Raw genomic sequence first — 27,287 nt, 5'->3', positions numbered from 1 at the left:
GGCTGAAATCTGATCAGCCTAAAATTGCCATCTGCTATTGGAAAGGGAATCAAGCAACAGAAGCTCACCCTGGATATTCAGATGAGTGCTGGGCAGTCTTACATTTTGGCCTTCTGTCTCCACAGCATTGTACAGCCCCAGACTTGCTTCCAGACCATAAATTCCACTATAAGCTTTACATCTAGCTATGGCCATGATTGGATACTACATAGATCACATTGAAACCATAGGTTCACCCTCTCTTTTGGCAATTTTCAGTTTGTTGGGCTATGTTTACATCATTGATCAAGAGTCACCTGTCTACTTAACTCACAGATAAGCAAGTTCAGAGGCCATGTGGGAAGGATGAGTTTACATGCAGTAATGGGAAGTGCATTCCTATAGAACTACAATGTGACATGTTTAATGACTGTTCTGACAGTGGATCTGATGAACAAGACTGCCTGAGAAGTAAGTTATGTCTAAAGTATATTTAATGCAACTTAGTTCTTTACACTTAGTTAATATAATGCTGGTGACAGCCATAACTATTATCCTATGTTCCTTTCTGTAGCTTTGTTAATCAACATTGGAAAAATCTGATTTTTTTTTCATATATTGATATCAACACTGTTTTAACTGACTGCTCATGACAGTCAGCTTGGTTAAAGTGTAAAAATATTAATAATCCCATCAAAACCTTTTTAATGCTACTACTGGATTTTAAATAAAATATGAATGTTTTTGTGTTAACTGATCTGTGCATGGAATCTCAGTACAGTTGTCACACTGCAAAGCGATAATCAAAGGAAGAAGTGAAGGCACCTGAAGATTGCCATCACAATACAAAGACTTCCCATACTTTGTTTCAATATTTATTGCTCTTATTCTAAGACCAACGTATTCTTCAATCTAGATTGAATGTAATTTGTTTGGGTTTTAAGAGGCATTTCAGATCTTCAGGAATATTCCCAAAAGCAATGCTTAAGACCCTATTTATGGTAGTACTGAGCCCCCATTCATGATTAAGTTCTCTAAACTTTGATAAATGCAAGAGTACCATCTAATTTGACTTGAATAACACAGACAGGTACATTATTCAGGTTAAATGAATTATTTTTTTTAACTTACAAATTATTGTAACAGCATGAGTTATATTCATTATTGAAGCTGGTATAGATGAACATAGGATACAGTTTTAAGATAAGAGTGGAATTATTTTCATGGAGAAATATTTGCTTCCACAGTGTTATCTACTGTTTATGCATATATAAAAATTAATTGAAACCATAAAATGAAAATGAATGAAGTAAGAGGGACACATTGATTATGAATAAACTTATAACATAATTGACAAATTTTGGAACCATTTGTATTAATGAAACACATACTGTAAATTGACATAAATCTGAAAAGTTATTTCCAAAACATGTCATCACAGTTCTTTTGAATAAGTCATTTTCTTGGAGTTTTCAGGTGTTCCAAACATGGAGGTCATGCATATAGGTGTAATAGTTGTCCATTCCTCTCAAGTGCACTTAAATGTTAACAATACAATCAGGGAATTAATACAATGGAAGGGACAATCACAAAATAATTGCAGATGCTGGAAATCAGAAATACAAAATAGAGAATACAAGGAAAACTTAGCAGGTCAAGCAGTGCATGTGGAAAAAGAAACAGTTAATATTTCAAATCAGAAATTAGAAGCGAGCTGTACTATAATGAAAATGCTGGACAACAGTCATCCATGTATCCAAATTCTTCTTACACATCCCTAAACATCTAACAAAATCAAAAAAGATATCCTTAGCTCAGACAAGAAACTTCTCATCATAATTACTCCCTACAAGTGTCCAAACACTCAAGGCCACAAATTGGTTGCTACATCACAACTCAGCTTGTATCAGCCATGACTCCAGAGTTCTCAAAAGTGTTGCAGTTTTTTTTTTATGTGTGGCCGCTGTTTGTCCTGACTGTTGATTTCTATATTCTGGTAATTTTTGATGGTTGACTTTCTATATTTTCCACCAGGTTATAATGAACTTAATTGTGAAGAAGAAATAAATCCTTGTGGGAATGATGCTTACTGTAACAGGACAATTTTTTCACATTTCTGTGAGTGTCGGCCTGGTTTTCGAAGAAACAAAGCTTCAAAGCAGTGTGAAGGTAAATATTTAGTTTATTTACTTATTTATTGATAGATTGATTGAGATACAGTGTAGAATAAGCCCTTCTGGCCCTTCAAACCATACTGCCCAGCTATTGCCCGATTTAATTGTAGCCTCTTCAGTGGACAATTGACAATGACCAATTAGTTTACCAACCAGTACGTCTTTGGACGATGGGATGAAAGCAGAGTATCTAGAAGAAACCCATATGTTCATTGGAAGAATATACCAACTCCTTACAGTGACAGGAATTAAACCTGGTCATCCGTACTGCAAAACATTTTGTTAACCATTATGTTACCATGCCACAATGTGTTAAGCAGGATTCATAATTCATCTTCAATATAAATTGCTGTGAGGTCTTGTAATTAACATTTCCTTTTCTGATTATTAGGTAAAGATTCAAAGCAAGTAACTTTAGTAAATAGCTACTTAATTTTATTACTCTTATCAAATCTACCTTAGTAGATCAAGTACTACGTACTGGATGACAGAGCGGGTCAGAGCTGTGAGCTTTTCCCTTTGAATTATGGCTTTGTATATACTAGTCTCAGCATTTTGACTGGCTTGAAAATCCATCGTAGTTCAATTAAATTCCATGGTATTTCCTAAAACCAAAGGTCAGTCTTCTCAGATTGTATATAAAGACACCACCAACACAGGAGATGCTGGCCTAGCTTTAAGTATGCTTTATAGTTGCAGTAATGCCTAGTAACTTTTCAAGATTAATTTCATTGACTATTAGTGAAAAACAGGGATAAATGTCTAGGCATATTTCCCCTTGGAGAGTTTTAGTCACATAGTTGCTTTCTGCACTGTTCCTGACAATCCATTGAAGTCTAAAAATGAAATGTTTAAGCATGTTATTTTGTTAATGCCTGACACAGAAAATGAAACTGCATAATTCAGCTTTATAAAACTCTAGTTAGGCTGCATCTTGAGTATTGCATATAGGTCTGCCCCCTGCCCCCCGCCGCTGCCATTATAGGAAGGATTTCACCTCTTTGGGAGATGGTGCAAAAGAGATTTAGCAGCACACACAAAATGCTGGTGGAACGCAGCAGGCCAGGCAGCATCTATAGGAAGAAGTACAGTTGATGTTTCGGGCCGAGACCAGGATGCTCCCTGGATTAGAGTGCATGTGTTTCCATGAGAGGATGGACAAACTTGTTATTTTTTTCTCTGGAGCGGCAGAGGCCGAGAAGAGAACTAACAGTGTTTTATATGTTTATGAGAGATATAAAGAGAGTAGAAAGACAGTATCTTTCTCCAAGGGTTGAAATGTCTAATGCTGGACAGCATGAATTTAGGGTAAGAGGGGGTGATCTTAAAGTTGTGAGGGACAAGTTTTTCACATAGAGAATGCTATGTGCCTGGAATGCACTGCCTGGGGTAGTGGTAGAGGCAGAAACATAGAAATATAGAAAACCAACTGCACAATATAGGCCCTTCAGCCCACAAAGCTGTGCCAAACATTTCCTTACCTTAGAACTACCTAGGTTTACCCATAGCCCTCTATTTTCCTAAGCTTCATGTACCTATCCAGGAGTCTCTTAAAAGACCCTATCATTTCCACCTCCACCACTGCTGCCAGAAGCCCATTCACCACTCTCTGTGTAAAAAACTTACCTCTGACATCTACTCTGTACCTACTTCCAAGCACCTTAAAACTATGCCCTTAGAGACTTTAAAAGAACAAACAAGAGAAAATCTGCAGATGCTTGAAATCCAAGCAACATGCACAAAATGCTGGAGGAACTCAACAGGACAAGCAGCATCTATGGAAGAGTACAGTTGATATTTTGTGCAGAGACCCTTCAGCAGGACTTTTAAGAGGTGTTTAGATAGGCATGTGAATGTGAGGTAAACGGAAAGATATGGAAATTTTGCAGAAGGAAACATTAATTTATTTAGCCATTTGATTACTAATTTAATTGTTTTGACACAACAATGTGGACCAAAGTGCCTGTTCCTGTGTTGTACCATTCTTTACTTGATGCTCATTACAGAAGAAATGAAGGTTTATTAAATTCATCTTTGATTGGAAGTGCTGATTGTGTAATGTTGTAATAGATGTAAGTAACCCCCTCACCGAGGGTCGTTAGCTGATCTACTAACAGCCACCTGACTCAGTGGTCAGAACACCACCTTTCTTAAACAATAAACATCTCGGTTCAGTAAGATTTAGATTCAAACATACAGGAAAGTTAGGACGTTTTGTTTAACAGAAGCCTGATTCGAGAGAATGCTGTGTAAATACTGCCCATACACAATTATCAGTTGGCAACAAATAACAGATTGTATTTATACCACATACAAATACCATACAATGTGGTATTTATACCACATACAATTATAAAAAAAAGTGTATTTACTAACTTCAGCTTTATCAAACAATTATTAAGAGAGAGAAAAAGGATAAGAAAAAAAAATAGGAAGTCCCATTATACTTAAACCAGTTTAAATGAGCACATTCAAGAAAGAATCTGCAGATGCTGGAAATCTGAGCAACACACAAAATTTTGGGCCGGAACCCTTTGACAGGACTGGAGAAAAGAGCTAGGGAGTGGATTTTAAAGGTGGGGGGAGGAAAGAGAGAAACACGAATGATAGGTGAAACCTGGAGGGGAAAAAATGAAGTAAAGAGCTTGATTGGTGAAAGAGATAGAAGGCCATGGAAGAAAGAAAAGGGAGGAGCAGCACCAAAGGGGGGTGATGGCTGTGCAAGGAGATAAGGTGAGAAAGGAAAAAGGGGATGGGAAATGGTGAAGAAGGGGGAGGGTGCGGGGGCATTAGCAGAAGTTTGAGATATCGATGGCTACCCATATGGTATGTAAGGTGTTGTTCCTCCAACCAAAGTGTGGTCTCATCATGACAGTGGAGGAGGCCATGGATGGACTGATTGGAATGGGAATTAAAATGAGTGGCCACTGGGAGATCCTGCTTTTTCTGGTGAAATGGTCTCCCAGTATACAGGAGGCCACACCGGGAGCACTGAACACAGTATATATGATCCCAACAGACCCATAGGTGAAGTGCTACCTCACCTGGAAGGACCGTTTAGGGCCCTGAATGGTACTGAGGGAGGAGCTATGGGAGCAGGTATAGCACTTGTTCCGCATGCAAGGTTAAGTGCCAGGAGGGAGATCAGTGGGGAGGGACGAATGGACAAGGGGGTGGCATAGGGAGCAATCCCTGTGAAAAGCAGAAAATGGGAGGAGGGAAAGATGAGCTTGGTGGTGTGATCCCATTGGAGATAGCTGAAGTTTTGGAGAATTATGTGCTGGACATGGAGGCTAGTGAGGTGGTAGGTGAGGACAAAAGGAATCCTATCCGTAGTAGGGTGGCAGGAGGATGGGGTAAGGACAGACATGCATGAAATGAAAGAGATGTGGTTGAGGACAGCATTGATGGTGGAGAAAGGAAAGCCCCCTTCTTTGAAAGAGGAGGATATCTTCTTCATTCTAGAATGAAAATCCTCATCCTGAGAGTAAAGGTAGTGGAGACGGTGGAATTGAGGGTAGGAGGATGGCATTTTTACAAGTACTAGGGTGGGAGAAGATATAGTCCAGGTAGCTGTGAGAGTTTGTGGGTTTATAGTAGACATCAGTGGATAAACTGTCTCTGGAGAAAGAGACAGTGAGATCGAGAAAGGGGAGGGGGTATCGGAAATGGACCAGGTAAAATTGAGGGCTAGGTGGAAGTTGGAGGCGAAGTGGATGAAGTCGACGAGTTCAGCATGGGTTCAGGAAGCAGCACTATTGCAGTCGTCGATGTAGCATAGGAAAAGAGTGAAAGTTTGGAACATAGGCTGTTCCACGTGGCCAACAAACAGGCAGGCATAGCTGGGACGCATGCAAGTGCCCATGGCTACCTTTTTTGTTTGAAGGAAGTGGGAGGAACAAAAGGAGAAATAATTTAGAGCAAAGTCAAGTTCTGCTTGGTGAAGGAGAGTGGTAATGGAGGGGAACTGGTTATGTCTGATGTTCATAAAACAATGGAGAATCATGAGGCCTTCCCGGTGGGGGATGGCCATCCATAGTAAAAAATAAAATGATGGGGGCCAGGGAACTGAAATCATTGAAAAGATCCAATGTGCACTTTGGAGCTCGAACTGTCCAAAAGTTGTGTATAACCATTACTCAGGGCACTGAATTCTCATCACCAATCATCGGTTGAGCTTCTCATCGTGGGCTCCTTCATCTCATGAAGTACTTCTTACAATCGTCTCTTCCCGTCAGACCATATCCTACAGCCATCTATTCCAAACTTCTCTGCATCTCCTGCCAAAAGACCACAAACCCCACCTGTGTCTATCATAAATCCCTCTCAAGAACCTTTTTCCTTTTCCACCATCCCATTTGACTGACACAACATTCCTAAGTTGAATATCATCATCCCTTATCTTAAGCTGAAACTAAAATATTCTACCAGCGGGACAGTTTTTACAGAAAGCTACTAAATGAAATACTTTACAGCATTAACAGTAAAAATCTTAAAAATATACTATGTAATTTACATCTTTTAAATTCAATTAAAATTTATTTTTTAAGTTGAGTTCATTGTGCATACATTATACTGCTATGTGTTCAGTGCATAAAACTGGAGCTGAATCTTCATCTAATTTTTCTCTTCTCCCATATCAATTTAAAGGTACATACCTTGGCAAAATAACAAAAATGGCATGATGAAAAATGTTTAAGAAAGCTAATAGAATCTTGAATGTATTGTTACAATTAGTAGTAGAGACAGATTTAACCCTAGTCACAAAATGAGGCTGAATGAATATTTATTTATTTAGTGGTGTGCCACTATCACAGGCCCTTCCCAGTGTCACCCAATTCCACCTATGTGACTACTTAACCTACTAACCCATACATCTTTGGGATGTGAGAAGAATGTTGTGGATACTTGATATTTCCTTGAATGGGTACAAAGGCGTTTCTTTGTTTTGTGGCTGCCTGTAGCAGGATGAATCTCAGAGTTGTATTCTATATACATATTTTGATAATAAATGTACTTTGAATCTTGAAACCGAAGCACCTGGAGGAAACCCACACAGTTATGGGGAGAGCTTATGAACTCCCTAAAGACAACAGTGGAATTGCACCTGGCTCACTGGCTCAGTAATAGCGTTATACTAACCGCTGCACTACCAGGCCACCCAAATTATCAGATGGGAAATCATTTGAAGGGCCTTGGGGAGGAAATAAGATGCAGGACTATAATGAAGGGGGAAATGGAATGAATGGAATTTGGTTGGCTGGAAGCTGGCATGGAACTGATAAGCAGAATGGCCTCTTTCTGTATCACAATAAGAAATGCAAGAGGGGTAGAGGAATACTAGCAACTGGATTGGTCTTCTTCAGAGCCACTATGGAACCTAGCAGTCTGAATGACATGTTTTCCTGTTGTACACATTCGGAGATCCTCTGATAATTATACACAAGAGTTCTACAACTTCCTGACGTAACTAAGAAGCTATTAGAAAATCATTGATTTTTTTTCTCTCCTTGGGAAAATTGTCCCTAAAATATAACACCATATATTTCACATTTTTTTTTACAGATATTAATGAGTGTCTTCAATTTGGGACTTGCTCACACTACTGCAATAATACAAAAGGATCATATGCATGTACATGTGGAAAAAACTACAAGCATTCTTACAACCACAGCTGTAAAACAGAAGGTAATAATGTGCAAAATATTGCATACTAAATTAAAGAAGGTGAATGGTAATCTTTGAATGTTGAATTAGTTTGCTTTGAAATATAACTGACCTTACAAGTTCAAGTTTGGCACACTATATAAGTGCTCTTGTGTGAGTTAACGTCAAGTAAAAAAGTGAAATTATTCTCCAGATGTGGTGTGATATCACACCTTTGTTTAAAATTCCTACTGAGAAGCATTGTGCAATGTCAGGTGTCACAAAATTCAGCTGTATTAATACAAAACGCAACAATATTAAATGGTGCTCATAAAAAGTATATCTAAAATAAGTGCATTTCTCAGAAAGGTAAGTACTTCCCTTGTCTTATCCATCCATCCTTATCTTCTCTGCAACTTAAAATTGATACTTTTTCAAATTTTTCTGACTTCTGATACATCTTTGACCTAAGCACAAGAGATTCTGCTGATGCAGATATTTTGTGTGTCTTGATCAACATACACAAAATGCTGGAGAAACACAACAAAACAGGCAGCATCTGCAGAGGGAAGTAAACGGTCAACATTTCGGTTTTCATTCCATTTTTCTTTCCAGATTTATTATCTGACTATTTTCTATTTTACTTTTCTTATAAAAATATTTTCAGCTTGTAAATCGATGCAGGGTCTGATGGATCAGCATTTGAAAGCAAAGTCAATTATTGAGGTTTAGTTTTAGATCTGAGAGTCCAGGAGAAAAAGACATTGTTATTTGGTGCAAGAAAGAGACAGCAGAGATTTGGTCACCTCACTTCAACAAGGATCAAAGATGTAAGGCCTGCTGGGTAAGTATAGGATCATTTCATTCTAGGAGATGATAAATCATGGATTAGTTGTTTGACTGCGAACAGGCTGAGAATTTTGCCAAGGAGAGTGATGTTATCTAGATGGAGACAGCAGATTTTAGTGATGGAAAAGATATATATTAAGGAAGCTAAGCTCAGAGTTAATTGCAATGTCAAAGTTCTGAGCAATCAACTTCAATCTAGGAACAAACCTGAGGAAAGAGATACAACAAAGTAAAAATTATTGTTTTGTGATGTGACCTGATGGAAAATATTTCTGTCTTCCCATGGCTGCATGCTAGAAAGCAGAGCAGAGTGTTGGAAAATAGATTGCTATCACATAAGCAATGGATTGTTGGAGAATAATAGGTGCAGATGTCATGAATTCACAAGACATTGTTGTATTTAATTAAATATAAATTTCCTGGTGAGGAAATAGCCCAGTTTATCAGCTAGTTTCAATGATTTTTAATAGCTTTGTCTCCAATGCCCACATATTAAAATTTATTTAGTATTTTCTGGTTTCCTCTTAACAAAAGTGTAAATAAATGCATGGCATCTAAAATGTCCCAGTTGAATATATTCCTGAAAGTTTAGTTGCGTGGCTGCTATCCTTTATCCTTAACACTATTGTTCAATTTCCAATTAGAACACTGTATTTGTTATCCAGTTAGATTAGTGTTGACTGCTGTAAAACATCAATGTACAGGAAAGCTCCAATAATTACTGACCAACCGTTCAGAAGTCCCAGTGACTCTCGCTTCTGGTTCACCAGGGGATGTTTTAGTCCCTTTTTTGTTTTTAATACTTTGTTAAGTATTTTCTGAAATGCTAAATGTTTATAAAACATCAGACCTCTTGACAGGCCGGTAGCTGGCTAAGTGGGGAGGCAAGTTAACTAGTTGTTAATTTTCTTCCATTATTTTTATAGACAGAGCTTTCTCTGTTTTGTATGGAAGACATTTATAATGCCTAATGTCTCACTGCAGTGAAAAGCCTCTTCCAGATGATGTTCACACTAACGTCTTCAATCCATCGTATTCAAAAGAATGAGTGTCAGAGGCAAGAGTAGAATAGAGAACATATTAAAGGCCTTTCGCTCCACTATGTTATGCCAACCTTTTAACCAGTTCTAAGATCAATCTAAAGTTTCCCTCTTACAGAGCCCTCCATCTTTCTGTCATCCATGTGCCTATCTTAAGTGTTTCTTAAATGTCCCCTATTACATCTCCCTCTACCTGCACCCCTGTCAGAACATTGCACACGCTCACCACTCTATGTAAAAAAACTCACCTGTAACATCCCCCGCTATACTTTGTTCCAATCAACCTTAAAGTAATGCACCCTCATATTAGCCACAGGTTCCTAAGGTGATCATAGCTGGGGGAGGTAGTGGGGATAAGCTATGTCTATCTATTAAATGCTCCCCATGATGTGCATCTTAAATGGTCTGACAACCAAGACCAGCTCCTAGCCTTCACATATGGTTTAGCTACTAAGCCTGGAGGAACCATTTCTACTGACAGGAGAATGGACAAAGGCATGTTACTGGTGCTGTAAAACCAATCACTTTGCCTCACGGTTGGCATCTCATTTAGGAGAGGAAAATTCTGATCTCTAGCCTCTGCTGCCTTGGAGCTACACCCACTCATGGGAAGGCTTTGGGAGTAAACTCTAAGGGAAAAATCTGAAGCTAGTGTCCCTTTGGCAGTCCTATGTTGAGTTCAACACTGACTGGCAACTCCTGTGACACCACTGGTGCCAAACTATATCAGTCTCTCCCGTTCCTTTGGATTCATCAGCTGCACAGAGAAAGGGAGCCTAGTGCATGGGCAACAGCTTGCCTTCCATACCCTACTGCCCTGGCTTGCATATTGTTACATACCCCGTGGGTGTCTTGTGACTGTCACATGACCATAATGTAATTGAGTCTCTGCTAAGCATGATGTAATGGTCTTGTGATGGTGGAGTGATGTAATTTTCCCGCCAGTGAGAGGTCATGTGATGCCTATTTCAACAGATATAAAAGGAGAAAACATTGCTGTGACGCAGGTCAGTTCCTGGCTTGATTCGTCAGTGACTCCGTTATGCTGCGTATTCATCTCATGGCGCAGTTTTGTTTCAGAGTGGAGTTTTACTTTCTGCCTTAAGTCTCCAAGGTTATTGCCGGCAATCTCACCAAATGCTGCCAGTTTAGTCCAGTGGGAGAGTAAAGATTTATGAAAGTACAGAGACCCAAAGGATGGAGTAAAGTTGGTGTCGTCATCGGTAATACAGGATCGACCTTATTGAATCCTCATTTGGAAGAGATAGTAACCTGCATCTGAGATAGTCCCTGCTATAAGAGCAGAAGGGGCTGGAGCAGGGTTATTCACCAAGGAAAGGTCAGTGCCTTTAAGCCGTTTAATTTCCTTCGCCGTAAATCCTTCATACAAGGCATATTTCGGCTGGGATCTGCAGTAACTTCACGTCGTCGAGGAATTCGTTACTTCAGGAAAGGCTCTCCTAATTGACTGTGTAAATCATTTGGACTTCTGCATTTATCACTTTAAGAACTGTTCGAGTTGCCATACAGCTGTTAACTTCCGGTTAAGTTAGTCGTTTGTTTACTTTTCATTTTTATTGAGCAGTGTTTAATAAATGTTTTATTTGTTTATAAAAAAACCTGTCTCAATTCTATTTTCATTGTTGCCGTATCATAACAATATCAAATGTAGACATCTGGAAAGCAACAGACTGTACACAGTTAACCTCAACCAAAGGAGGGCCTCATATTAGCCACTTCTGGCCTGTGATATAATCTCTGCTTATTCACTCTGATCATCTTATATGCCTCAGTCAAGTAATATGTTACCATTACATTGTTACGTTCAGCACTATAGACCTGGATGTTTCTCCTTGTTTCACTAATATTTTGAACGTATACATCCCATCTCAGAAATTCAGGTCATTTTTGCTGTAGCCTATTATCAACTGGCATTCAATACACATCAGTGAATGTCGACATCACCCAACATTTTTCCTTTCATTCAGTGGGGAATGTGTAGCCTCTCAGCCCATTAAAACTAAATATGCACCAATGATTACTATACAACTAAGTCTGGTGCGATATTTGTCAATTTTCAGTAACAAAGTCATTCAGTAAACTATCTGAAAACATTGGGAGAATCAGAATCATTAACATCTCCTAAAAGCAAACTTGAAAAGAAATACAAAAAGGCAGTGGATCGGGACTAAGAGCAAATCCACATTACACCGGATACATCCATAACCAAAGCTTTTTCTCTTCATTTTTACCCTCCGTCCATACTAAAACAGTGTTTTCATCCCCCGAAAATTGAGATTTTCAGAAACGCTTTCCAGGGTGGGTTATTTTTGAAAACGCTGCTCGGGCAGATCAGTGTGGACAGTGTAACCGGAGACTTTTGAAAATGTTATCAGACGGCAGCGCACTATTTCATTGTTTTCTTGAACGCAACCTGACAATTTCAGAACAGACGGCAACGAGACTGAAGCCAGAAGAGTTAGAAATGGACTCACCAAATACTTTGACCCATAACTTACTAAGTATACTGTACTCACTTTGCCCTGTTTTCTGTCCTTGCTTGTATGAAGATGGTTCACCTATTTATGCAAGTACTTCTCTGACAATAGATGTGTATCAGCCCAATGTAACATTGTATGGAAATGCAAGATAACACTGACGCAGACATGTTTGATACATTTAAACAAGGTGCTTTATTAATGCAACAGAGTTAGTCAGTTTTTCAATGTTCGTCGTCATCTGGGTCAATCTGTCCATGAACTCCCTGTCAGTTGCCGCCGTACGCTTCAGTATTTGTTTTTTTTTAGTTTTAAGGTCTCCTGCGTGAGAGTCAACAGCTGTCCATCGTTTTAAGTTTTTCTAGTCTGAAACTACACAAACGCGCACTTTTACGGTGAGATTCAACACCAAACATGTTGTTTGTTTTCGGTAGATGTATCCTGCGTATGCGCAGGAGGAGAATATTTGCCAAAATCTCCGTTTCAGTGTGGATAGATATATTTTCAAAAATGCATAGTGTGGACGCCTATCATTTTTATGCAAAACCGGTGTTTTCAAAATTATCCAGTCTAATGTGGATGTAGCCTAATTGCAGAACTTGATCAACAAGCCAGCATGGATGAAACATCCACCTTCCCTGCTTTATGGTTCTGAATCTAAATTCGGAGAACACAAATACCCATCTTATATGTGTGGACATGATAGGAGAAATTGAGAATCACTTCATTTATTTGCATGAACTACTTTTCAACCAGTGCTTTGTCAAAATTGGATGAATTGATTGAGAGATAACACCTGTTCACACAGTTAGAGCAATTCTTTGCTAATGATACAAAATAGCATATCAAAGAGGAAAATCAGACAACAATTAGGAGAGAAAATGAGTAGTTTCTACATTTACAACCTTACTCCAACAGCTCATTAAATGTGGAAACTATGTACAGGCAGTATCAAGCAGGTGCAAGTTACCAGTCTTTGTTAGAGGATAAGGCTTTCCATGATCAATTTCGGCATTGTATATAAATAGATGAGAAGCTTGTAGTTTATCACATCTAAAATTACGTCAAACTTTTACTTCATATTGTTTTACTTCAAATTTGTTTATTTGTTTTCTTTTTCTGTGTGATGGCATTAAACTGGCTGAGCAAACAATCATATTTTAATATTTTTTACTGAGCTAGAAGTAGAAACCATAAGACCATAAAGCATTGGAGTAGCATTGAGCCCATTAGCCAATAAATTCTGCTGCACCATTCAGCGATGGCTGATTTTAGTTCTTAACCTTGTTTCCCTGTCTTCCCTGTTTTAATTTCATTACCAAACGAGAATCTCTGCCTTGCTTTAAATACAGTTAGTAACTTTGCCTCCACGATCTTCTGTGGTAACAAATTCCACAGATTCGCTACCATCTGGTTGAAGAAATTCCTTCTCATCTCAGTTAAAGGATTGTCTCTTTATTCTGAGGCTGCGTCCTCAGATCCTAGTCCCTCCTATCAATGTAAACACCCTATTCATATCTAGTCTCTTTGGTCTTTCAGTATCTGTTAGGTTTCAATGAGATCTTCTCTTTTCTGTCTGAATTCTATCAAGTATAGGCTCAGAGGCAACAGCGTTCCACATAGTTTAAGCCTTTCATTCCTCAGACCTTTCTTGTGAGCATCCTCTAGACCATCTCGAGGGCCAGCACGCCTTTCTGTAAACACGAGGCCCAAAATTGCTCACAAATATTCCACATGCCACCTGACCGAAGCCTCGACAAGCCTCAGCAGTGCATTCTTGCCTTCATGTTCTAATCCTCTTGAAATCAATACTAACATTTCATTTGTTTTCTTTACTACTAATTCAAGCTGCAAATTAACTTCAATGCAATCCTGAACTAGGACTCCCAAGTCCTTTTGCATTTCCAGTTTATGAATTATAGCCCTATTTAGAAAATACTGTACTTTTATTCTTCCCTCCAAAGTGCATAACCCCTAAACTTCCCTGCACTGTATTCCATCTGCCTCTTTTTTGCCCAAAGTTTGAAAATGATTTCCAAAGCAAAATGCAGAGTATACAGATTTTTGGATTTGTTGTTAAAGAGAAAGAGCAATCTATCTGTAAAATGCAATATGAAGAAAAGTCTACATACTGTGTGCAGATCTTAATCATGCTAGTGTTTACAAAAAAAAATGATACATAAAATATTCAGGATGGGAACAGGACAAAGCTGATCACATTCTAAAATGCCAGGCTGATTTTTTTTATTGATACAGAAAAATGATTAGAAATCATTCTGAATAGAAAGTAAGGGCTGTGAGGCAGCTCTGAAAAGTTAATCTCGTCTATACATTGGGGATGATTGACATGTGTGGATATGGAAGAATCATGAATTTTATGCAATATCAGATTTCAGTTTTTGTGCGGGTTTCAAATTTGGGGAAGATTGGGAAGTAGTTAGTAATGGGACCAATTTCTAGGACAGTGGAAACAGGAGGAATAATCGTTCCCACACCTTTGTGCCCAGAAGATGCCTTTCTGTTGATGGCTGTAGAATCACTCCTTCTTACACTCAACTTGCAACCAAATTGTCTCTACCAACATCTCTACTTTCTGCGAAGGCTGAGGAAAGTCCATCTCCCACCCCTCATCCTCATCACATTCTACAGGGGTTGTATTGATAGTATCCTGAGCAACTGCATCACTGCCTGGTTCGGGAATTGCACCATCTCGGATCGCAAGACCCTGCAGTGGATAATGAGGTCAGCTGAGAAGATCATCGGGGTCTCTCTTCCTGCCATCACGGACATTTACATTGCACGCTGCATCCGCAAAGGAAACAGCATTATGAAGGACCCCAAGCACCCCTCATACAATCTCTTCTCCCTCCTGCTGTCTGGGAAAAAGCTCTGAAGCATTTGGGCTCTCACCGCCAGATTATGTAGCAGTTTCTTCCCCAGAGCTATCAGACTCCTCAATACCCGAAGCCTAGACTGACACCTTGCCCTACTGTCCTGTTTATTATTTATTGTAATGCCTGCACTGTTTTTGTGCACTTTACGCAGTCCTGGGTAGGTCTGTAGTCTAGTGTAGCTTTCTCTGTGGTTTTTTTTACGTAGTTCAGTCTAGTTTTTTGTACTGTATCATGTAACACCATGGTCCTGAAAAACATTGTCTCATTTTTACTATGCACTGTACCAGCAGTTATGGTCAAAATGACAATAAAAGTTGACTTGACTTGACTTGTTCAAAAGGTACTAATTTCTTCCGCAGAGAGGGAATAAACTTATTGATATAACAAAGGACAACACCAAATACATATGAAACAAGCAAAGTGATGCTGAGCAATATTAATGTTATTAAAGAGTATCAGAAAGTAGTAAGTTATTACTTTTTATCAAAAGCATTTACAAAAGTGAAGTAGAACATTCTAAAGAAAAGCCAAGACTCTAATATTTACAAGGCAGAACATATAGTTGTGTTGACAAATGATGGAGTTAGTTTACACATAAGCTTTCACTATATTTATTATACTGTTACTAGGAATCAGTTCAGCATAAAATACTGCAACAGATAATTTGCTGGAAGAACTCAGTGGTAAAAGTGACCTTTGTGGAAGGAAGGGAACTTCAGTGCTTTAGATTGACACCCAACATCCGGTCTGACCCGAAAAGTTGGCAGTTCCTTTCCTTCTACAGATGTCTCTTGACCCTTTGAGTTCTTTCATCTGATTGTTCGTTGCTCAGATTCCAGCATCTGGAGTCTCTTGTGTCTCTGTTAGAAAATGGATCCTTGAACCGTTCATCTCCAGACTTCAGTAGAATTGTTCGCCATACGGGGAATTGAAAAGGAAGAACATTTAATTTATTTCATTATATGTACTTAAAAGGTGTAACTCAATTGTGAGAGTTCTTTAAAAATAGCAGAGAGCCTGGAATTAATTTGATAATCTGGACAATTCTAAGGGTGATAATCCGTTATGCAATGTGTTGAATATTTTTGAGTAAGCTTGAGCTCTGGTGTCTGGATATGATTTAAGTGATGTGCGAAAGATGTCGGGCTATCATTAATGGATAGTATCAACCTAAAGATTATATTTGAAGTTTGTACCAAAACAACTAATTGTCAATGTGTATTTAAAGCATCCATAACATTTAAAAATGCAGATAGAGAAGTTGAAGACACTTAACTAAAATACATAGAATTATATGATTTTCAATGCACATCATTTGTTAGCTAGGAAGGTGCTTGCATCAAGAAAAACAGATCTTTGCATCAGAGCAGAAAAGCCAGTCAGTTTTATCTCCATGATAATTAGGAAAAAATACTTATTTTACATATATGAAAATAGGTGTAACTTAGCAATTAAGAAAATGCTCAAAAATTATCTTTGGTAGTAATGAGGTAACTCCTGTAAAAGAACATTAGATTAATTTTGGCCTTAAGAGCTAGGAGAGGAAGTTGGCTGTTTTGGTATTTTGCTCGTTTGATAAACAGATTTTGTGGTGATTTGAATAAAATTGATTACACTATCAGCTAAGTTTTCCTTCTTTGAATGAAATTCACAGAGAGTAATAATCAAGGAAAAAGAAAACTGCAATTTGTTTTCTTTGAAATAGCAACACTCAGTTGGAAAATCTGAAATACCCCAAACAATGGTGCACCAGAAGTGAAGACAGAGGTTAGAAAGGACTAGACATGTTACTGTCAGTAAATAGGATTCAGATTTATTAGCTCCATAATTCTTAGAGCAATTAAGAAAAGCTTATGGGATGTCTGATAATGAATTAGATGGTCCAGTGATCCACACCTGCTTGAAAATTGGTCTGTGTTAGTGATTCATAGAAGGTGTAGATGTAGAACCGTAAGACAATGTAACCTTTTGTTCTTGTAATCTTCATGCAGGTTCAGAACATCAAGTGCTCTACATTGCAACCAGAAATGAAATTCGCAGTATATATCCATTTGACCCCAACTCAGCCTATGAACAAGTGTTTCAAGGAGATGAAACTGTCAAGATTAGTATGATGGATGTGTACATTAAAGGAAAAAAGATCTTCTGGACCAATGGGCACACAGGCAGAATCTCCTTTATAGACATTTCAGACAAACGAGAAAGACAGACAAGTGATGCTACTGACCTTAATGTAATTTCAAGAAAGAATTAATAGAATGCATCAAGTGATTAGGAATGAGTTTATAATTGCAAGTGAATTATAACACTATTTACTGTGATTTCTAAATTTTCCCCACCAGTTGATGTTTCTATCTTTCCTAACTTCCAGTTTAACATTCCTCTTTGTCTCAGTTTTTACTTTGATTTTAATCAATATTAATTTGGTTATTGTATTTCAAACAGAGTTGTAATATAATACTGGGAGTTAACCTATTGGAAAGAACAGTAATCATATTTCTGTAAATTTGTGTCCCCTTGTGTCCCCTTGTTAGTGTATACTTGAATACACTAACAAGTATTCCTGCACAGAAGTCAATACTTATTGGACATGGTCCATGTGGTAGATTATACTTTGTAAAATAATTTGGATATTATTTAAGTTTCAGAGGAATTCTGCTGGAGTGATCTTTTTTATATATTTTAACTTTTTTAGTTACTCTTTGATTGCTACCCATCAGCTTTCCTGTAACTATTATTTTGCCAAAACAAAATTATTTCAATCTGCTGATAAGTTATTTTTAAATAGCGGAATATTGATCACAGAGTAGCAAAAATCTTCTGTGATATACATGTATTTTCCAAATAGGACAGTGAATGGAATATCTCTTAAAGTTGCTGCTTATGTTCTCTAGGTGGTTTGAAATATTAAGGTCCCACTTAACATTTTACTGCTTATTATGCAGACCCAATTCTCCCTCCTACCCCACACCTCATAAAGCATTCTTTCTTTCTTCCTGCTTTATTTTTGCCTCACGTACCTTTGGATACAGTTTGCTTTCCCTCCCTGCCAATGGAAGTGTACCTTGTCCCATCAGGTTGCCTGGAATCTTGAACAAATTACTTAGGAACTCCATTCATTATTTTTAAAAAATGGATCCAGTTTCACTAGTTTGCTAAAAAGCTTGATTTTTATTTAGTTTCTTCTAATAATTAGACAGATCAATGATATGCATTGTACTTCAGGTCATGGCAAATTAGGCAAGCCATAGACACAACTCATGTAGATAAAGTTTGGTGATAAACTCTTTGTGCAGTTTAACGATGAAGCATAGTAGCTTTTTTTCATTCAATACTTATTACATTGAAGTCTTTATAAAACATAGAGGCTTAGGTATTATCCAGAAATAGCGAAAATATATATTCAATGGGAACAAATTTAAGATTGTGATGCCTCTTTTTTTGTATTCTGCTTTTAATTCTGGATGAACAGTTTAAAAGTGATTTCTGGCTAATAAAATGGGAATGATTCATAACTTTTAATGTGAGCTGAAGTCGGAGGGCTTTTTAATGTTATCTGTAAGGTAATTATAGATTTAAATTAAAAATAAACTTATAAAGTGTAGGCTTTTCTTCTGCAATATTTAGAATATGGAGAGATTGGACAAGCTTAGATTTAGCAAGAAAGAGAGGTTGAGTGAATTTTCTCTGTATTGTCAGAGGGCAGACTGATGGAAGTTTATATGAGAGGCATAGATAGGATATATGGTCATTCTTTTTCCCTGGGTGGAGATGTCAAGCACCAGAGGGCAAAATGTTAAGGTGTGAGTGTAGAGGAGATTTGCAAGACAATTTATATTTCACAGAGGGTGGTAGATGCCAGGAACACAGTGGTGAGTAAGACTATTTCATGAATGTTCTTTTGATTCTACAAGCAAAAATTTAAATTTCCACATAGAGTTTTCATAGTTAAAAAGTATCTTAATTTGGTTTCAGTATTCATACCCCCAAGTCAAGAGTATGATGTTCAAGCCAAACTGCAGAGATTTAGCAAGTAATTTACTATATCTGTATGCATGCTGACAGTGCTACGTAGTTAGAGGTGCTTTCCTTTAATGGAAATTAAATAGAGCATGCATTATTTATGTAGAGTATTTGCTTAAAATATGTGACTCATCTGACGTTTATGCTTCAAGTGATATCATAGGAAGAGTAAATTATCTCATTGTCCATGGGTGTAGTAGAGCATAATTTGCTCGAGAAGTTGTGAAAAGTATTTTTTCCTGTAAGTTCTTCCTCTCAGCTATTTTGCAGATGTGTAACTATCTTAGGTTCACTAATATTATTGAATTAAGGGAACCCTTTTTGAAGATTTCTTGAAAATAATTATTCTAACTAACTGAAAAATTTGATGCTTACTTTTCCATAAAATATAATCATGTGAAAAGATAGGTCATTGTGACTTCAACGAACAAATATAATGTGATTTTTTTTTTGTTTCAATTTCAGATTCCTGGTTTCCAAGCACCACAGGGAATTGCTGTTGACTGGGTTGCTGAAAATATCTACTGGACAGATTCTTTCAAAAACGTCATTTATGTGGCGAAGATTAATGGACAGAAGTACAAAAAACTTGTATCCGGAATGATGGACAAACCATGTGCTATTGCTGTTGATCCCAGCAGAGGGTATGGTGCTGTTTTTTTTAATTTTCTGTGAACTGTCCAAACTGAACTCAGAAAACAAAGTTGTGTGCTCATCACACGATTATTAAAATTATCCAGCTATCAACTTGACAAGTTCAAAATGACCTTGGTATGGGGCTAAAATTACCCATTGAACAATACTATAGAATTGAAAACACACTTGGACTAAGATGTTAACTGTCCTGTGCTATCACCAGTGGGATCATCAGTTGATCTGCCACCTGTCTTCAGGAGTTCCGGCTGCTTATGATCAAGACTCCCTCGAGGTGGTGGGCCAGCAGTGCTAAAGCACCGCCTCCCACTGGTGAGCTTAAAAACGTGGCATCTGCTTCTATCAGAGTTGTTGGTCGCTTCCATCCAACAGATAGTCTACTCTTCAGGTGTCTATGCAACTACTGACGGGTTTGCAAAAGATGTCCAACTATCTGCCCCTCTGGACGTACTTGGTCCACACCCATGATGATCCTGCCTCTGCTGCCTCAGCTACAGCCCTGCTGGTTGACCTGATCTCTCTTCTAGTGAAGCCAAGGTCATGCAGCCACTTCTGGAAAGTAAACGCAATAAACTCATGGCATCCTACTTCGAATAGATAGCACGAGACCTTCCACCCTCTGTCTCTGCACTCTGATCTTAATTCTGCATACTTGGTTAACTTGCACTCATGGGCTTCATCGATGTTGTCTTCCCAGGGGACTGTGAGTTCACCAATAACCACTTCTCCACTGGTGTCAGACCAGACAATTATATCTGGACACAATGTGGTGAAAGCTATTTGCTCTGGGAAACTGCCTTTCCTGTCCAGGTCAGCCTTGACACACCAATCATTGGCTGAAGAAAGTATGCTTGATCGCGGGCTTGCGCTGTACACCCTTGACTTAGAGCCTTCTTTCACAAATGATATGCGATGTTCAGTGCAGCATGGGGTATGAGATAAGTTGTGCTGCAGTACTCTCTGCTCAACTGCTTCTGTTACAACTTTGAGAACATAGTTATGTCTCCAAGTGTACATGCTGCTGGAAAGATTGTCTCTGCATACACTCAAAATATATTGAAGTGTTCTCTTCTTGCCACAAGCAGCACACCTGTCTGACTTATCTTCATACCAGGTGCTGAGGTTGGCAGGTACTGGGAGCAGGTCATACACTGCTCTATATAGAAAAGAAATGCAAAGCGGTTCCATCTGCCACAGGACATTCCAAGATAGATATCATTGTTCAAAAATTTCCCACCAGGTCCAAGCCCCTTGTTTGGTCAGGCCAGCTGTTTTAGCTAACCTCTTCTCCTCTTCTACCTCTTGTATTTCTTGTGTTACAAGCTCACGACACTCCTTACCTGTAGAAGATGACCACCACTTATTGGTTGGCCATCCAAGTCCCTAGCGGCCTAGCTGCATAGCCCCAACCATCTCCTTGTGCTTCAATCTAGACTCTGCCTCATGAACTGCTACATGGGCTGACCACTTCCTGCCTGATCTCACATTCAGCTGGGTGTTCTTGATGACAGGGTCTTTTGCGTCTCAAAGCATCAAGAAGATCTTACCTTGGCTACCTTGACCTCTTCAACAAGGGATTGCCCTGGGATGGTAAGTTTCATCTGGCTACTGTGGATTACAACATTGGTGAGGCTGCTCGGTACTCCAAGCCACCTCTTCACATACTTGTTGATCTTCCGTTCCATCGCCTCAACATTTCCACTTCATTGACAGTTAGTGGCCATATTATCTGTGGCATCAGTCTGTACTGCAAGCACCACAACTTCAACTTGCCAGCAAGCCACTCTTGTCAACAGACATCAGACCTCTGCTGAGCTGTTCTCCTGTCTCTTGAACCCTCTTGGTGTCTCTCAGCTCCTCTGTGTACCATCGCCTGAGGCTGTTAACTGGTTCGTCCTGAATGGATGGAATTTCCTCTCCACAAAGGGTGAAATGAAAGTCATCTAGCTTTCCTCTCCGAAGAACAAGGCAAAAATTACCCATTGAACAATATTAGAAAATTCATAGAGATAAATACTGGAAATCTGAAATAAGGCCGAAATGACTGAAAATAGATTAAGCTGCTTCTGAAAAAGAATGGCTAATTAATTTTTGAGTGTTTTTATTTTAGTATTTGGTGGCTATGATGACAGTTCTGCCACAATTCAACTGTGATGAAAGATCAGCCTCTGAAATTCAATGTCTGTATCGGGAGTAGGCCATGATTTGGGAAGGGAAATTTGATGTACACTCTACAGCCTTGATGCAGTTTCAAGAGTCATGCTCAAAATCTTGGCATGTTCCTATGGTCAAGGATTGAGAGTGTGAACCCTGTTCCAAACCATTTGCACACACTATCCTTGGAATGATGTCAGCCACTGGAATCTGAACTTTAGGTTCACTGTAAATAGAAAGCTCATCTTACCTTTCCCTGCTTCAGTTCTTCACACAAGATCTGTTTTTGAAGGCAATAGTCAACCATTTTTATGCTTACAGCAGTATTTCCTCTATGCTGTGTGTGTTAGGAACACAGATAACTGGTGAATGGTCTTTGGAATGGGATGCAAGTTCAAACAAGGCCTTAGTCTTTCATGGTTAGCCCAGTTTATATACAATAATCATTGCTCCTGTTGATTGTATCAAAAGATTTCATCAAGTCAGTGCAGATCAATTACTGTTTCATATTTTGCTACTGCATATTTTGCCCAGTCTTAGATCATAGAATAGTACTGTACAGGCCCTTCAGCCCATGATGTTGTCTGGGCATTTTAACCTACTCCATTCTCAGTTTAACCCTTTCATACCACAAAGCCCTCCACTTCTCTTTCAAACATGTGCCTATCTAACATCCTCTTAATTGTACCTAAAGTATCTACCATGACTAATGTACCTGTCTCTACCATCTCTAATTTACCTGCCTCTACCATCTCAAATGTACCTGTCTCTACCATCTCTAATTTACCTGTCTCTACCATCTCTAATTTACCTGTCGCTACCAACTCTAATGTACCTGCCTCTACCATCTCTAATGTACCTGCCTCTACCATCTCTAATGTACCTGTCTCTACCATCTCAAATGTACCTGTCTCTACCATCTCTAATTTACCTGTCTCTACCATCTCTAATGTACCTGCCTCTACCATCTCTAATGTACCTGCCTCTACCATCTCTAATGTACCTGTCTCTACCATCTCTAATTTACCTGTCTCTACCATCTCTAATGTACCTGTCTCTACCATCTCTAATTTACCTGTCTCTACCATCTCAAATGTACCTGTCTCTACCATGTCTAATGTACCTGTCTCTACCATCTCTAATTTACCTGTCTCTACCACCTCTAATGTACCTGCCTCTACCATCTCTAATGTACCTGTCTCTACCATCTCTAATTTACCTGTCTCTACCATCTCTAATGTACCTGTCTCTACTATCTCTAATTTACCTGTCTCTACCATCTCTAATTTACCTGTCTCTACCATCTCTAATGTACCTGTCTCTACCATCTCTAATTTACCTGTCTCTACCATCTCTAATGTACCTGTCTCTACCATCTCTAATTTACCTGTCTCTACCATCTCTAATTTACCTGTCTCTACCATCTCTAATGTACCTGTCTCTACCATCTCTAATTTACCTGTCTCTACCATCTCTAATGTACCTGCCTCTACCATCTCTAATGTACCTGCCTCTACCATGTCTAATGTACCTGTCTCTACCATGTCTAATGTACCTGTCTCTACCATGTCTAATGTACCTGTCTTGACCGTCTCTAATGCATTCGCCTCTACTCGTGGCAGTGCTTTCCATGCACTTATCACTTTCTGTGAAAGAAAAATACCACCGATGGCATCCCCCTATACATTAATCCAATTATCTTAAATGTATGTTCTCTCATTTTAACTATTGCCACCATGAAGAAAGGCAGTAGCAGTCCTCTCTATCTATGCCTCTTATCATCTTATACCCCTCTATCAAGTCTCCTCTCATCCTCCTTCGCTCCAAAGAGAACAGCCCTAGTTCACTCAACCTTTTCTTATAAGACATGATCTCGAATCCAGGTAGCATCCTGCTAAATTTCCTCTGCACCCTCTCTAAAACTTACCCATCATTCCTATAATAAGGCACCCAGAACTGAACACAATACCCCTCATTGTTCTTGAACTGAATCTCTGATTAATGAAGGCTAGCACACCATAAGCCTTCATATTCACCCTATCAACTTGTGTGGCAATTTTAAGGGATCTAAGGACTTAGCCTCAAGATCCCTCTGTTTCTCCATATTGCTAAGAATCCTGCCATTAACATTGAAACTGCCTTCGAGTTCAACCTCTTACATTGTACCAGATGAAACTCCATCTCCCACTTCTCAACCCAGCTCTACATCTGGTCAATGTCCTCTTGTAACTTACAACAGCCTCTATGTTATCCACAACATCATCAACTTTCATAATATGCAAATTTCCTGACCCATCCTCTGCTTCCTCATCATTTATAAAAATAATGAAGTGCAGGGATCCCTGAACAGATGCCTGTGGAACACCAATATTCATATATCTCCAAGCAGAATGCACTCTATCAACTGCCATCCTTTGCCTTCTGAATTCATGCAAACAAATTTCCTTGATCTCATGCCTCCTGACTTTCTGAATGTGCCTACGGAGGGAATCTTGTCAAATGTTATACTAAAACCCATAAGCATCACATTCACTGCTCTACCTTCATCAATTTGTTTTGTCACTTCCTCAAAGAAGTCATCTTGGCTCATGAGTCATTAACTGCACCACACAAAGCATACAGACTATCCCTAATCAGAGCAAGACGTACAAAAAAGCTGGATGAACTCATCAGGTTGGGCAGTATCCGTTGAAAGGAGCAGTCAACGTTTTGGTTCGAGACCCTTCATCAGGACTAAAGAAGGAGGGGGCAGGGGCCCTATAAAGAAGGTGGGGAGAGGGTGGAAAACCAATCAAAGGAAAGATCAAGGGGTGGGGGAGGGGAATCAGGGAGGGGATAGGCAGGTGAAGACGGAATCTAAAGGGAAAGCACTATGGGTAGTAGAAGAAGGCAGAGCCATGAGAGGTGATAGGCAGCTAGAAGAGGAGACAGAGTGAAGGTGGGATGGGGAAAGGGAGGGAATTACCGGAAGTTGGAGAATTTGATGTTCATACCAAGGGGCTGGAGACTACCCAGACAGTATATGAGATGTTGTTCCTCCAACCAATGTTTGGCCTCATCATGGCAGTAGAGGAGGCCATGTATGGACATATCCGAATGGGAATGTGAAGGAGAGTTGAAGTGAGTGGCAACCGGGAGATCCTGTCTGTTGGTGGCAGACAGAGCGTAGGTGCTCAACAAAGCCGTCCCCCAATCTGCGTCGGGTCTCGCCGATGTAGAGGAGGCCGCACCGGGAGCACCAGATGCAATAGATTACCCCAACAGCACTTACCAGCTCTCTACTTCATCCCTCCCCCCACTTCTTATCCTCCCTCGACCATCCCATGCTACTTCACTCCTAATGAAGGGTTTCAGCCCGAAACGTCGTCACTCCCTCCTCCCATAGATGCTGTCTGGCCTGCTGAGTTCTGCCGGCATTTTGTGTTTTCACAAGTGAAATGTTGCCTCACCTGGAAGGACTGTTTGGGGCCCTGAATGGTGGTAAGAGATGAGGTGTGGGGACAGGTGTAGTACTTACGCTTGCAGGGATAAGTGCCAGGTGGGAGATCTGTGGGGAGGAACGTGTGGACCAGGCAGTCGCGGAGGGAATGATCCCTGCAAAAAGCAGAGAGCGGTAGAGAGGGAAAGATGTCCTTAGTGGTGAGGTCCTGTTGAAAGTGGCGGAAGTTGCGGAGGATAATATGCTGGATCCGGAGGCTGGTGGGGTGATAGGTGAGGACAAGGGGGACAAGGGGGACCCTAATCAGAGCATGCATCTCTAAATGCCTCTAAATCCCATCTCTAAGAATCATTTCTAATAATTCCCCACATCTGATGTAAGACTCACTGGTGTATAATTCCCTGAAATATCTATACTACCTATCTTGAACAAAAGAAAAATATTTTCCTTCCTCCAGTCTTCTGGTACCACTCCTGTAGCCAGTGAGGACGCAAAAATCAACACCAATAATACAGTAATATCTTGCTTCCCATTGTAACTTTGGTATATCCTGTCCAGCCAAGAGATTTATCTATCCTAATGTTTTTCAAAAGTTCCAACAATCCTCTTTCTTAACGTCAATGTGTTCCATATTAGCCTGTTCTATAACAATCTCACTTTTGTCAGGGTCCCTCTCACTGGTGAATATGAAGCAAAGATTAAAGATTTCTCCTACCTCCTCCAATTGCAGGCACATGTTTCCCCTTTTATCACTGATCAGTCTTACCCTCACTCTAGTCATCTTCTGTTCCTCACAAATGTGTAGAATGCCTTGGGATTTTCCTTAATCCTACCCACCAAGATCTTCTCATATTCCCACTGGCACTCCTAAATCCTTTCTTAATCTTCATCATAATGTTTCTTATACCCTGTAACTCTTAAGATGCCTGTCATATCTTTGCTTCCTAAACCATAAGTATGCTTCTTTCTTCCTCTTGACTAAATGTTCCACCTATCTAGAAAACTATGTTTTGTTTTACTCTACTAGCTTTTCTCTGCCTCAACGGGACAAACCTATCCCCATAATTCCATCCAAATTTTTCCAAAATTATCTCCACATTTCCATTGTATGTTTCCCTGAGAAAATCTATTCCCAATTTATGCTTCAAGTTCCTCCCACAACTGAATACTTTACCATTGGATCTGCTCCTATCCTTGGCCAAGGTTATGATAAAAGGTAGTGAGTTGTGGTCACTTTCTCTGATCTGTCACCTGACCAGTTTCATTGATCCAGGAAGGTCTTTCCTCTAGTCAACTTGACCACATTTTGTGTCAGAAGTCCTTCCTGGGTTCAACAAACAAATTCTGCCCCATCTAAAGCTCATGTACTAAGAAAATGCCAATCAGTATTAGAGAAGTTGAAGTCACCCATGATAACAACCATTTAATTTTTGCACCTTTCCAAATTTGCTTAATAATCTGGTCCTTGGTGTCCCAATGGGCTATTGGGAGTCTTATAAAATGCTCCCAACAGACTGATTGCACCCTTCCTGTTCCTGTCTTCTGTCTACACTGACCCAGTCGACAATTTCTCCATGATGATCTCTCTTTCCTTCTACAGCTGTTATACTATCCGTGATTAGCAACGCACTTCCACATCTCTTACATCCCTCCCCGTTCCTTTTGAAACATCTGAACGCCCGCACATCCAAAAGCCATTCCTGCCCTTGTGACCGTGAATCAAAATCAGGTTTAATATCACTGGCATATGTCATGAAAATAGTTGTTTTCTGGCAGCAGTGCATAGCAATACATATTTTAACAACTATACATTACGTAAGAAATATATAGAAAAACTTAAATTACATAAATAATGCAAAGAGAGAGCAAAAAATAGTGAGGTCGTGCTCATGGGTCCATTCAAAACTCTGGAGTTTACTCAGAGAGTAAGAAACTGT

General features: G+C 39.3%; 1 protein-coding gene across 1 annotated transcript in view; it reads left to right on the top strand.

The window, feature by feature from the left end:
- The window catches only part of LOC140714547 (low-density lipoprotein receptor-related protein 1-like), a 1,940,354-nt gene that overhangs the window by 1,832,488 nt on the left and 80,579 nt on the right, over positions 1–27,287 (top strand). Inside the window, exons 73-77 of the mRNA XM_073025830.1 lie at positions 316–450; positions 2,014–2,148; positions 7,719–7,841; positions 17,072–17,313; positions 19,569–19,747. Of these exons, the coding sequence (XP_072881931.1) occupies positions 316–450; positions 2,014–2,148; positions 7,719–7,841; positions 17,072–17,313; positions 19,569–19,747 (814 nt within the window). The remainder of the gene's footprint in view (positions 1–315; positions 451–2,013; positions 2,149–7,718; positions 7,842–17,071; positions 17,314–19,568; positions 19,748–27,287) is intronic.

This window comes from Hemitrygon akajei, chromosome 2 (genome assembly GCF_048418815.1).
Source record: "Hemitrygon akajei chromosome 2, sHemAka1.3, whole genome shotgun sequence".
In the NCBI taxonomy this organism is placed as follows: Eukaryota; Metazoa; Chordata; class Chondrichthyes; order Myliobatiformes; family Dasyatidae; genus Hemitrygon; species Hemitrygon akajei.
Note: the sequence above shows the minus strand (reverse complement) of the source record. Positions and strands in the feature narration are given on the sequence as shown.